Source organism: Bradysia coprophila, unplaced genomic scaffold (genome assembly GCF_014529535.1).
Source record: "Bradysia coprophila strain Holo2 unplaced genomic scaffold, BU_Bcop_v1 contig_232, whole genome shotgun sequence".
Classification (NCBI taxonomy): Eukaryota; Metazoa; Arthropoda; class Insecta; order Diptera; family Sciaridae; genus Bradysia; species Bradysia coprophila.
This window is the reverse complement of record NW_023503493.1, coordinates 6,951,378-6,965,886: the sequence shown is the minus strand read 5'-3', so window position 1 is coordinate 6,965,886 and position 14,509 is coordinate 6,951,378. Positions and strand designations below refer to the sequence as shown.

General features: G+C 36.0%; 1 protein-coding gene across 1 annotated transcript; it reads right to left on the bottom strand.

Moving 5' to 3' along the window:
• Nucleotides 1-12,009: 12,009 nt before the first annotated feature.
• Nucleotides 12,010-14,055, bottom strand: LOC119076082 (probable cytochrome P450 6a20). The gene is made up of 4 exons (XM_037182733.1): nucleotides 13,051-14,055; nucleotides 12,703-12,993; nucleotides 12,505-12,643; nucleotides 12,010-12,236 (listed from the first exon to the last, which is right to left on the bottom strand). Exons 1-4 carry the CDS (start codon nucleotides 13,946-13,948, stop codon nucleotides 12,077-12,079), a joined length of 1,488 nt encoding a protein of 495 aa, XP_037038628.1. The 5' UTR covers nucleotides 13,949-14,055; the 3' UTR covers nucleotides 12,010-12,076.
• Nucleotides 14,056-14,509: the final 454 nt, after the last annotated feature.

Below are 14,509 nucleotides of genomic sequence, written 5' to 3'. Positions count from 1 at the left end.
TCCGGAGCGTGAGCTAGGTCTCTTGGAGTGAGCTCTTATCTGGCTACTCGGCCGTACAGTGAACGTGGAGTATTTTGTCAATATCTCGAGTAAATTTTGACCGAATTTCATGATTTTTTTTTTGTTTGAAAGGTATTGACGAATGTAAAGCGTCGGTACTATTTTCGGTTTCCTAACAAAATGGCTGCCGGCGGCCATATTGGATTTTATTAAAAGTGATATAAAGTGGGAAAAATGATGCTTAGAGAGTTTCTGTTAACATGGAAATAATGTGTTAAGTGTGAGGGGTTTCAGGGATTCCATATATGGACATCTATATATACCTATATACAGCTATATTGACCTATATACAGGCATATAGAGCTATATAATAGCATATTCCTCTGTGAAATGTTTATTTACAGTGAAATATAGGTAAATATAGCGGTATATAGCTGTTTAAATAGGAATTTATGAAATTTGACTTCGTACGGGGCTGTCTATATTGCCTCCGGCAATTCAATTGTATATGATAACAAGGCAAAGAGTGGATAATGTAAGTGATTTTAAAGGAAGAATAGTTTTTCAGCAGAGAAGAAAATGAAGTAAGAGAAATGAAGAGTTTCACATTAAAGGATTTTGATACGAATAGGTGTTTCGTACGGGTCGGCGTTAGCTATGTTTTTTTTTCAAATGATCGGGCTATACCTCGATACTACACTAAAAGTTTTATTTTTACTATGTTATTAGACAAGTTACGCTAATTTAAGGGTTGAACGCAATCTGACTCAACATTTGTAAGTATCGTATGTTATGAGCGTTATGAGTCTAAGATGTGCTAGGGCAAAACTTGGAGAGCTTTGATGCAAACAAAATACCTCGAAGCGCTGTTTCGGTGAAACAAGTTTATTTAAGCGGAAATTTGAAAGGTGTCACTTTAGTTTCACATAGTCCATTGTTGATTTTGAAGCGCTAGTTTTATCCAGCGCAATGGAAATATGGCATCGGTATAATCAGCCACGGAATGCGGATGTGTGTTTGTATACCGATTGGAACGCGCTAAGCGCTGATGAGAAAGAACAAAAAATACGAAACGATTTGCTACAAAATTTATTTTATTGAAAAATCATTTATTTTTACATTTACATTCCTTACATTACGACACTCATCTTTTTAAGCTCTAACTTTCCACCATTTTCAAAATTTCTTTTTAATTTAACATATATTGATCCAATACAAAGTTAACGTTTTACTTCAAACAACCAGACAATATTTCGTCGTGTTTTCTATCATGCAGGTACTTGGTTTCAATGTTTTATTGCAGAATCTTCAGGAAGACACGCCATACGGTGGTTATTCAAATCCGTCACATACAGATTGCAGACCTTACATTCGTACAGTCGGTTCGGATTATCGTTTCTGTCCATATGCAAGGACTCGTAAACGACGAATTCCAAATCAGGATGGTGTTGCTCAAGATGGCTATCAAACTCGTCATCTGGAGAGTATTCATTGCATACGCTGCACTTGTACCAATTGTCGGGCGTGGTTTCTTCTACAAAATGTTCACTGCTACCCATATCGTAGAGTTCGTAGGTGTCATCATCTATGGGCATATCTGGATGATTCCACACACTATGTTTTATTCGTTCGTCCGCAAGATAGATACCAAAATTGCAGATCGTGCATCTGTACCAATCGACTCTCAAAGATTTCGCCTGAAAATATTCAGTGGAACTGTCTACAACCAAATCACTCAAAATACTATCGACTATGGCATTCCACATTTTTAGACTTTTTCGTTTTTGTTTAAATTGTACTTTGGTCACTGATTTTCAAAATAATTTTTCTATTTCTTCGTTCTATTTGTTCGTTATAGCACTTGTTTTTTGGCGTAGTACAATGTACAGTCACTTGAAATTTATGAGATGTGAACTTTGTCACAAAGAAAGAATGTTTTTCTGGATGTTGATAAAAGTTCGTCTCAAAATAAAATTTCTTATATTAATTCGTGGCGTTAAACACTACTTTTTGTGACTTAAATAAAGACTTCTATTTTGCTTTACATTAATCAGCTCACCAACACTTTTCAAGTCTATTTTCGCTGCAACTATGTCACGTGAATATTTTAACGGCAATGTTCTACTAGTTGTGTCTTCAAAGGACAAAATTAAACTGACTGGAATTGAACTATTACACTCATATTTAACCAAAAACCTATCTGATCAGGCTACATGTCTTGGCTATTATTGCCTTCGTTCTTATTTATTTTCTGGAAAAAACCATTCATTAGTGAATGGTTCGTTTACTTTCATTAACCCTGCAGGTAACAAAGTCGCAGAATGAGAATCATAAAGATTTGCATTTTTAGAGCGCGTTTTTCCCAAAAGTAATGGAAATGTAAGCATAGTCGAGATCACCCTTTACCAATAAGGTGGTAGTTTTGAAGAGATTTTCAATGTTTGCTGGTTTTATGAAAACTATCGAAAAGTCATTATAGTTCCATTAGTCTTTACCAACGCACTCCAAAGAAGACACCAGAACAAATTTAAAATAATTTGCCTAAACGACGCTGTAGTCAGAATTTTTCATATTTAACTTTTTATGTTGGTATACTACCACTGCGGGGACCAAAATAAGAGGCTTTTTGACCGTTAAAAAAAACCTGTTCTTGTGTCTGTTCTTGGAGTGCGTTGTCTTTACCGTTTAACTTTATGTTGTAATTATTGCATGTATACACTATTTCACTTTGACAGTTTATAGTGATTTTCTAGTCGCCAATATAGGATCGCTTTAGAAAAATGTACAACCACCACTAATACTAATATGTTAGCTTGGTCAACTTTCAACAGAAAATAGATTTGGTTGATGAGGCGACATAACTACACGGTCAATATCGTCAGGAACGATATTATCGTTTTTTGGACGATAGTATCGTTTTTTAGACGATAGTATCGTCTGAAAAACGATAATATCGTCCAAAAAAATTTCATCCAGGACGATAATATCGGTGGCGGGACATTTCCACACCGTCAATATCGTCAGGAACGATATTATCGTTTTTTTGGACGATACTATCGTCTAAAAAACGATACTATCATCTAAAAAACGATAATATCGTTTTTAGACGATAGTATCGTCCAAAAAAACGATAATATCGTTTTTTGGACGATAGTATCGTCTCAAAAACGATATTATCGTTTTTTAGACGATACTATCGTCCAAAAAAACGATATTATCGCCCAAAAAATTTTCATACAGGACGATAATATCGTCTAAATTGAAAAATTCTAAAATATTGTCTGGACGATAGTATCGTTTTATTGTTTTATTGTTTTATTGAATATTTTCGTTTTCTGTACGATAATATCGTCCAAAACGATATTATCGTTTAGTTTTGGGTGGTAATATTGTCCAGGACTCAATTTTACTCAAAGGTGCAGCAAGAACCGAATTCTCTTCCAAAATATCGAAAAATAATTGTCAGAGGAAATCACCTACACATTAGTGTTTAAAAAAGGCGTTTAGTTCGTCCCTAAATAATTCATCTTTTTACGAAATGAATACCAACTTTGATTGTACATAAAAAGCGTTTTACCACGCCGAGCGATCCGGCCCATTGCCCCGGAGCGAAGCGGAGGGCCGCACATAGTCATCGCAAGACAAATTACTTTCTGGTATCATCTTTTAATGGTATCGATTAAATATATCGATTCCTTTTAATGTTTTGCACGAAGACAATGGGGCAAAACATTAAAACCGATCGTTTCACCTTAATGTTTTGCACCATTGTCTTCGTGCAAAACATTAGGACATAGGTGCACTGATGATGACGTGATACGCCGAAATCAGCATTGTTTTGTCCTGTTGTTCGTCCGCATTATGATTGTAAACGGTAAAACGTTTCGTCACGAATCATAAACGGTAACACGTTTCGTTCGCCCTTCGTTGAATAAAAGAAATTTTTTCAACAATTTTGGTCAAGTCAAAGCAATACAACACTTTGTCAATATGGAATATGGACAGTGCAACACCAACGCAACCAATATTCCTCACTTTCGCCGCGTTCATTTTACGCTATAAGTTATTTCATTAAAATGTACAATTCGCATTTTATTCCATCAATCAATTTATAATAATTGTGACATTCCGCAAGCTTGGCGGACACCGTCGTCCTGTAGAGTCTACAGTGTGCGGTTTTATGGAAATGATTTTTAAGATAAGCGTGAATGAACAGTTTCTTTAGGTACTTTAGGGATAATAGTGAACTTGGATAAAATGTTTTGAATATTTTTAAGCGAATAAAAGACCAGCTGTTGCAAGTTCTGTCTATACGGCTGATTTACGGAGTGTATTGTTGTGGATCAATAGAATTGGTCCGATACTTGAAAACAAAACTGATGCACTATAGTCTTATCTGTTTTTATTTATACTAAAAAATTTGGTAAATACCTTTGTAAAGCGCAACACAAGTTTCGTGACAATATATGCACAAAGAGAGAACAGATGTACCATCGGACGGGACGGGAATGAGTCCTCGATCACCTCATTCACAAAATTTTTGATGATATCCGTTCGTAACAGATCAATAAAAAATTGAAAAATCTTTTACTTTATACTTCAACATTCGCTTCATTATGCAGAGACCAATATTTTTGTCGTCTTTGTCGATAACACAATGACGACTGTCCACTTTGTTCCACAAGATTAAATGCAAATATTGTTAGATTGATTTAAATTTAATTATAACATCTTCTTTCGGTGCCAAAAGTATTCGATCGGTAGCGTAAATGATTGGAACTGTAGTCTTGGTTCGATCGAGGGCAAACTCAAAGTTGGTCAGGATTTTTACAAGAGTACAGCAAATCTACATCACATTCGACAAACATTTTAGTTGTGTGGATACCATAGCACCCTCGGTACAAGCATGAACAAACAAATGTGAGACGTCAGATTTAGAGTCCATTTTACCCACACATGCGTACCAAATCGCATGAATTGTGTTCTTTAACTCACACAAAGAAAATATTCGCACAAAATGAGTGCATATTGCAATAGACTCCACATTTTTGCTATGTTACTGCTTGGGAGCTAGAGTGCTATGTGGATACTCATCAATAAATCCAGTGTCTCACCTCATTCCAATACATATGCTCGGGCCTTCCCCAAACGGTAAAAATGCAAAATGCATACCATTAATTACACCTTTTGCTTTTTTATTTATTTAAAGTTTACATCACGCATCTTCTAAAAACAATATTTTGTTGCGGCTCAGTTGTTAATAGAGCGAAAGCGTGAACAGTAGATCAGCTGATGAGGTCCCAACACCACTGGTGTGTATTGGGTCTCAAATAGTGTTTATAGCTCTAATACCGTCATCGGAATCGGTATCATTGTTCGTTTTACTTATGAGTCTCCATCATTTCTTTAATGTCTGTAAGATGGGTAATGTGGTCATGTGCGTTGTGAATTAGTCTTTTAAATTATAAGAGTCAAAAATAGTTACTTTCCTAACATATAAGAGGTGGCGAGGTCTGGAACCGAATTCGCTAAAAGAAACCTGTTAACATAAGTTAGGAACAACTGGTGTTCTATAAGCTGCGAACAAAAATACTCAAAGAACTTATGGTGTAGAAAATACAGGGTGGTCCGAAAAATTGGGTTCTTAGATATTTTCTTGCAAAATTCGTTTTTTTTTATGGCGGCAGATAGTATTAAGATAAGGAAAATTGGCTACGTCGGGGAGTTCGATACTACACTAAAAGTTTTATTTTTACTATGTTATTAGACAAGTTGCGACAATTTAAGGGTTGAACGCCATCTGACTTAACATTTGACATAACATTTGTAAGTATCTTATGCTATGAGTCTAAGATGTGCTAGGGCAAAACTTGGAGAGCTTTGATGCATAACCCTTTTAAGAAACAAAATACCTCGAAGCGCTGTTTCGGTGAAACAAGTTTATGTAAGCGGAAATATGAAAGGTGTCACTTTAGTTTCACACAGTCCATTGTTGATTTTCAAGCGCCAGTTTTATCCAGTGCCATTATAGCATCTCGGTATAATCAGCCACGGAATACGGATGTTTGTTTGTGTAATGATTGGAACGCGCTAAGCGATGAGACAATTGAACAAAAAATACGAAACGAAATTTTGTTAAATTGAATTTTATTGAAAAATCATTTATTTTTACATTTACATACAAACAAAACGTCTTACATTCCTTACATTACGACACTCATCTTTTTAACCTGTTACATACGGCAAGCGTATGACCGGTATTATTATCGCGTCTATTACTTCAATTAATCAAAGTATTTTCAATCGGTTGATCTGTTCAAATCTTGTACTTCATTTTTTTAAACATGTATTTTACTGCATAAAGGACCATATTACTCAGTGCTTGTCATTATTTTTGTCATCTTTATCGATAACAGATGAATAGCCGTATACCAGACAATTTTTCGTCGTGTTTTTAGGTACTTGGTTTCAATGTTTTACTGCAGCATCTGCAGTGCAGATATGTTAGGATGACACGCAATATGATGGTTATTCAAATCCGTCACATGCAGATTGCAGACCTTACATTCGTGCAGTCGGTTCGGATTATCGTTTCTGTCCATATCCAAGCACTCGTAAAGGACGAATTGCAAATCAGGACGGTGTTGCTCAAGATGGCTATCAAACTCTTCATCTGGAAAGTATTCATTGCATACGCTGCACTTGTACCAATTGTCGGTCTTGGTTTCTTCTACCAAATATTCACTGCTACCCATATCGTAGAGTTCGTAGGTGTCATCATCTATGGGCATATCTGGATGAGTCCACACACTATGGTTTATTCGTTCGTCCGCAAGATAGCTACCATAATTGCAGATCGTGCATCTGTACCTATCGTGTCTCAAAAATTTCGCCTGAAAATATTCAGTGGAACTGTCTACAACCAAATCACTCAAAATACTATCGACTATGGCATTCCACATTTTTAGACTTTTTCGTTTTTGTTTAAATTGTACTTTGGTCACTGATTTTCAAAATAATTTTTCTATTTCTTCGTTCTATTTGTTCGTTATAGCACTTGTTTTTTGGCGTAGTACACTGTACAGTCACTTGAAATTTATGAGATGTGAACTTTGTCACAAAGAAAGAATGTTTTTCTGGATGTTGATAAGAGTTCGTCTCAAAATAAAATTTCACTTTCACACCGTATGTCTTAATTTCCGTAATTTCCAGGAACTGTTCTTAATTATCTTATATTAAATCGTGGCGTTAAACACTACTTTTTGTGACTTAAATAAAGAGTTCTATTTTGCTTTACATTAATCAGCTCACCATCACTTTTCAAGTCTATTTTCGCTGCAACTATGTCACGTGAATCTTTTAACGGCAATGTTCTACTAGTTGTGTCTTCAAAGAACAAAATTAAACGGACTGGAATTGAACTATTACACTCATATTTAACCAAAAACCTATCTGATCAGGCTACATGTCTTGGCTATTATTGCCTTCGTTCTTATTTATTTTCTGGAAAAAACCATTCATTAGTGAATGGTTCGTTTGCTTTCATTAACCCTGCAGGTAACAAAGTCGCAGAATGAGAATCATAAAGATTTGCATTTTTAGAGCGCGTTTTTCCCAAAAGTAATGGAAATGTGAGCATAGTCGAGATCACCCTTTACCAATAAGGTGGTAGTTTTGAAGATATTTTCAATGTTTGCTGGTCTTATGACAACCATCAAAAAGTCGTTATAGTTCCATTAGTCTTTACCAACGCACTCCATAGAAGACACCAGAACAAATTCAAAATAATTTGCCTAAACGACGCTGTAGTCAGAATTTTTCATATTTAACTTTTTATGTTGGTATACTACCACTGCGGGGACCAAAATAAGAGGCTTTTTGACCGTTAAAAAAACCTGTTCTTGTGTCTGTTCTTGGAGTGCGTTGTCTTTACCGTTTAACTTTATGTTGTAATTTGAGAGTTTTTGCATTCGTGCATGTATACACTATTTCACTTTGACAGTTTATAGTGATTTTCTAGTCGGCAATATAGGATCCCTTGAGAAAAATGTACAACCACCACTAATACTAATATGTTAGCTTGGTCAACTTTCAACAGAAAATAGATTTGGTTGATTTAGATATTATCGTTTTTTGGACGATAGTATCGTTTTTTAGACGATACTATCGTCTAAAAAACGATATTATCGTCCAAAAAAATTTCATCCAGGACGATATTATCGGTGGCGGGACATTTCCACACCGTCAATATCGTCAGGAAAGATATTATCGTTTTTTTGGATCAAGAAAACGATAATATCGTCCTGAAAATATTTTAAAATTTATAATTTTAGACGATATTATCGTCCTGGATGAATTTTTTTTGGACGATAATATCGTTTTTTAGACGATAGTATCGTCTAAAAAACGATACTATCGTTTTTGGACGATACTATCGTCTAAAAAACGATACTATCGTCTAAAAAACGATACTATCGTCCAAAAAACGATAATATTGTTTTTTAGACGATACTATCGTCTAAAAAACGATAATATCGTTCCTGACGATATTGACAGTGCAGTTATGTCGCCTCATCGATAATATCGTCTAAAATTATAAATTTTAAAATATTTTCAGGATGATATTATCGTTTTCTTGATGATATTATCGTTTAAAAAAGCGATAATATCGTTTTTAAACGATAATATCGTTTTTAAACGATAATATCGTTTTTTTGGACGATAATATTGTTTTTTTGACGATAATATCGTCCTGAATGAAAATATCCGCTGGACGATATTATCGTTATTTTCTTTTTCTGAACAAATTTATCGTTATTTTGGACGATATTATCGTCCTGGACGATAATTTTTGAGACGATAATATCGTTTTTAATTTATTTAAAATAAAAATTCTAGACGATAATATCGTCCTGGGCGATATTATCGTTCTGGATGGTTGTTGAAGACGAAACACAAAATCTTGTAGATAAACACCTTTTTATAGACGGCAAATATATATTAAAAATTGGTTCATTTGGTTCCGTAAATTTAAATTTTATATAGAAAAATTACACAGACTAAGTATGAGACGATGCGAGAAAAAAAAATTAACTCCTAAGTTCCGACACCGTTCCGGCGCCCGGCTCGCATTGCGGCCCTCCGCTTCGCTCCGGGGCAATGGGCCGGATCGCTCGGCGTGTTAAAACGCTTTTTATGTACAATCAAAGTTGGTATTCATTCGTAAAAAGATGAATTATTTAGGGACGAACTAAACGCCTTTTTTAAACACTGATGTGTAGGTGATTTCCTCTGACAATTGTTTTTCGATATTTTGGAAGAGAATTCGGTTCTTGCTGCACCTTTGAGTAAAATTGAGTCCTGGACAATACTACCACCCAAAACTAAACGATAATATCGTCCTGGGCGATATTATTGTTTTTTAAACGATAGTATCGTCCTGGACGATATTATCGTTTAAGAAAACGATAATATCGCCCAGGACGATATTATCGTTTTGGATGATATTATCGTACAGAAAACGAAAATATCCATTAGATTTTCTAGAACGGTAATATCGTCCAGAAAACGATAATATCGCTTTTGAACGATAATATCGACAATAAAACGATACTATCGTCCAGACAATATTTTAGAATTTTTCAATTTAGACGATAATATCGTCCTGGATGAAAATTTTTTGGGCGATAATATCGTTTTTTTGGACGATAGTATCGTCTAAAAAACGATAATATCGTTCCTGACGATATTGACGGTGTGTAAATGTCCCGCCACCGATTTGGTTGCAGTCGTTTGACCAGTTCTCAGAAAAGCCAGCAGTTCAACGAAATTTTCATAAACTGCTCAGTTTTCTCAGAGCTGATCCAGCTACTGCAACCAAATCTATTTTATGTTGCAAGCTAACACAATCGTGGTCATTTATTGCGGTCCTATATTTTTGAAAAATGATTCTGGTGGAAAGATATCATCAAAAGTAAGCTAAAATCACGTATTTAAAAAACGCCTAAATGTATGCTTTTCAACAAAGCATCGATGCCTCTTCATTTGTGCTAATACTCAATCACCAGTCGAAGACACCGCCATTGAGACAAATAGCAATGTTCATGAAAAGCAGAACAAATTTGCATAATTAATGCATAATTTTTCCACAACTGTAGCATAGTTGTAGCAACTTTGTTGTACGAATATGAAATTGACAGTGCAACACTAATGCAACAATTATTCCTCACTTCTTCTGCCACACTTGTACCACATTTATGTTACAGCATAATGAAGCATTAGTGTTGCACAATTGTTCCATAAGTCATGTACAACTGTAGCATAGTTGTAGCACTGTCAATTTGTTATTCGTACATCAAAATGCTACAACTATGCTACAGTTGTACATCATTTATGAAACAATTGTACAACATTAGGAATTCATTATGCTGTAACATAAATGTGATACAAGTGTTGCATAAGTGAGGAATAACTGTTGCATTAGTGTTGCACTGTTCCATTAATGATGTGATGTTCAATGCCGAAATCAGCATTGTTTTGTCCTGTTGTTCGTCCGCATTATGATTGTAAACGGTAAAACGTTTCGTCACGAATCGTAAACGGTAACACGTTTCGTTCGCCCTTCGTTGAATAAAAGAAATTTTTTCAACAATTTTGGGTTAGTCAAAGCAATACAACACTTTGTCAATGTTGAATTACTGACCAAGCAATACAACAATTTTATTAATAATTGTATCGATGCTTTTTGAAGTTTGGCATCGCAGCTGTGGGTGGCGCCACGGCTGCCATACTCTGCGCGGTTTTAGTAACAATTTATTTATTGTCACTAAAATTACCGAAAAACAAATTGTCGGATGTGAGAGATCCGCAAAAGCTGTATGTGAGAGATATAGCAAAAAAAAACAAAGAGTTTTAACAAATGACGAAAAAGTGTATATAATGCTCGTACAATTTGTGTCGTGCTGATATGCACATAGTCATCGCAAGACAAATTACTTTCTGGTATCATCTTTTAATGGTATCGATTAAATATATCGATTCCTTTTAATGTTTTGCACGAAGACAATGGGGCAAAACATTAAAACCGATCGTTTCACCTTAATGTTTTGCACCATTGTCTTCGTGCAAAACATTAGGACATAGGTGCACTGATGATGGCGTGATACGCCGAAATCAGCATTGTTTTGTCCTGTTGTTCGTCCGCATTATGATTGTAAGCGGTAAAACGTTTCGTCACGAATCGTAAACGGTAACACGTTTCGTTCGCCCTTCGTTGAAAAAAAGAAATTTTTTCAACAATTTTGGTCAAGTCAAAGCAATACAACACTTTGTCAATATGGAATATGGACAGTGCAACACCAACGCAACCAATATTCCTCACTTTCGCCGCTTTCGCCTCACTTGTACCGCGTTCATTTTACGCTATAAGTTATTTCATTAAAATGTACAATTCGCATTTTATTCCATCAATCAATTTATAATAATTGTGACATTCCGCAAGCTTGGCGGACACCGTCGTCCTGTAGAGTCTACAGTGTGCGGTTTTATGGAAGTAAACTAATGATTTTTAAGATAAGCGTGAATGAACAGTTTCTTTAGGTACTTTAGGGATAATAGTGAACTTGGATAAAATGTTTTGAATATTTTTAAGCGAATAAAAGACCAGCTGTTGCAAGTTCTGTCTATACGGCTGATTTACGGAGTGTATTGTTGTGGATCAATAGAATTGGTCCGATACTTGAAAACAAAACTGATGCACTATAGTCTTATCTGTTTTTATTTATACTAAAAAATTTGGTAAATACCTTTGTAAAGCGCAACACAAGTTTCGTGACAATATATGCACAAAGAGAGAACAGATGTACCATCGGACGGGACGGGAATGAGTCCTCGATCAACTGATTCACAAAATTTTTGATGATATCCGTTCGTAACAGATCAATAAAAAAATCGCAAAATATTTTACTTCATACTTCAACATTCGCTTCATTATGCAGAGACCAACATTTTTGTCGTCTTTGTCGATAACACAATGACGACTGTCCACTTTGTTCCACAAGATTAAATGCAAATATTGTTAGATTGATTTAAATTTAATTATAACATCTTCTTTCGGTGCCAAAAGTATTCGATCGGTAGCGTAAATGATTGGAACTGTAGTCTTGGTTCGATCGAGGGCAAACTCAAAGTTGGTTAGAATTTTTGCAAGAGCAATCTTCATCTCGAGTACAGCAAATCTACATCACATTCGACAAACATTTTAGTTGTGTGGATACCATAGCACCCTCGGTACAAGCATGAACAAACAAATGTGAGACGTCAGATTTAGAGTCCATTTTACCCACACATGCGTACCAAATCGCATGAATATTGTTCTTTAACTCACACAAAGAAAATATTCGTACGAAATGAGTGCATATTGCAATAGACTCCACATTTTTGCTATGTTACTGCTTGGGAACTAGAGTGCTATGTGGATACTCATCAATAAATCCAGTGTCTCACCTCATTCCAATACATATGCGCGGGCCTTCCCCAAACGGTAAAAATGCAAACGGGTGGCGTTTTTCTACTTCTTCCGGAGAAAAGCGATCTGGATCGAATTTTCGTGGATTCGGATAAATGTCTGGGTCCAAATGGATCCCTTTAAATGTCTTAAATTAGATAAAGACTGCTTGACACCGCACATAAATTAACAAATACCTGAAAATGGTATTGTAACAGTCGTTCCTTTCTCAATTACAATATTTGTGTTTGGAATTGGATAGTCTCGTTTGGCAATTCTGGCAGTACCCAAAGCTGGTGAATGTAGTCTCAGTGTTTCGTTAATACACTGTTCCACATAGGCCATGTCATTTACGGCCTCGTAAGTATATTCATTACCGTGCTTCTCCAACACTTTGATCACTGATTCACGGGCTCTCCTTTGAATATCTTCGTTTATTGAAAGCTCGTACATGCAAAAGGTTAAAGTGGTGGAACTTGTTTCGAATCCTATTTGAGTAAAAACTGTGAAATCAAAATCATGGACAAGTATACAGCACGGCATACCAGCATTAAAGAATACAACTGATTGTGCAGCTAATTGATTAAATGTTAATGCGTCCGGACCCTTCAGCTTAAGCAGCAAATTCAAAAAATCGTTTCTATGTAGCTCTGGATGTTGTTCTCGATAGTTCACTGTTCTTTTAACGACGTCCATATAGAAATCACCAATTTCTTTGTTGGTGGTGGTCATCCGTAGTTTTTTCCCCAGACTGGAAAACATAGCCAGGAATGTTCGTTTCACAAAGTTTATGTTACTGAAAGTCTTGATGCCCATCTGATAAAACAGTGTAGTCGGATCTTCCAAACTATTGCACTCAATCCCGAATGCCGTCGACCCGATCACATCGGTAGTAAATCGGGACAGGACCAATTTAATTTCTAGCTGTCCTGTTGCCGCTGATTCTTTCCTGATCGTTTTGACGAGTGTATTGGAGATGTCCATAATGGTTGCGAACATCGTTTTCAACTTACCACTTGTAAACGTCGGGGTGATCTTCTGCCTCAAGCTTCTCCACGCATCGTCTTCCACAGCGGCCAAGTTTGCCGACAACGGGTCATCTTTCTCGTTGTGATAAATGCCCCGATTGGTGAAGATGTTAAAATCTCTGACGAGAATTTGTTTGATCAAATCCAGGTCCATGATGTAGGCCGATTTCTGAATAAGCAGATAAACACCGGCCACCGGTCCCACATTCATCGATTTCAATTTCAAGTACATCCTTTGAACGAACTCGTTGGGACTGAATTTTTTGCTTATGCCGCGTGCATTTCCGTAGAAAAACTCTGGTTCAATGTGAGGAACATTTCTATTTTTCCAATATAGCAGTGTGTGATGAATGTACCAGTATGCAGCAGCGACGATACTTGACAAAATGACAATAACTAACGAAAATGTCTCCATTTTCGTAACGCCTTCTCAATGAACTGACGCGACAGGTACGACTGAACAATAAATGTAGCTGTACAAAAACTCAATTTCAAGATTTAATGATGTTGATTGAGCTTATTTGTTTTTCCCAAGTGATAAGCGCGGAGAACCGGTTTTATCAACGATGACTTTCAATTTACAATTCCATAGTCAGTGAAGATCACACAGATATCATTCACAATTAAAGAGCAATTCTGTCGCGAGAAGGTGTGTTATGTACCTATGGGATGCGTGTGCTGTGTGTCACTATATCCACTGAGAATATTAGTGCATAACGTCATTCATCTAGCGTTACAAGAGGAAAATGACCTGTGTACGTGCACCACTTGCAGTGGAGGTGTGACGCAAGTCCTGTTATCCACTTACAAAAGAACTGATATCGGTGTAGGTGACGCTTACAGATTCTACACGCAAAAAGCTGATGAGGAAAGTACGTGAAAGTTTTATCAACAAAAATCTTACCAGAAAAATTTTAGGAAGAAAATTATAACAAAAAAAAACTTGCGTCAAAAAGTGGCAGATGATTCGGCTTTC

Excerpts from the sequence above, each read along its gene's own strand:
- LOC119076082 (XM_037182733.1), bottom strand. The coding sequence starts at position 13,948 with ATGGAGACATTTTCGTTAGTTATTGTCATTTTGTCAAGTATCGTCGCT. Across the intron at positions 12,644-12,702 it reads TGTTACAATACCATTTTCAG|GGATCCATTTGGACCCAGAC; the intron begins GTATTTGTTAAT and ends AGACATTTAAAG. Across the intron at positions 12,237-12,504 it reads CGCATATGTATTGGAATGAG|ATTTGCTGTACTCGAGATGA; the intron begins GTGAGACACTGG and ends AATGTGATGTAG.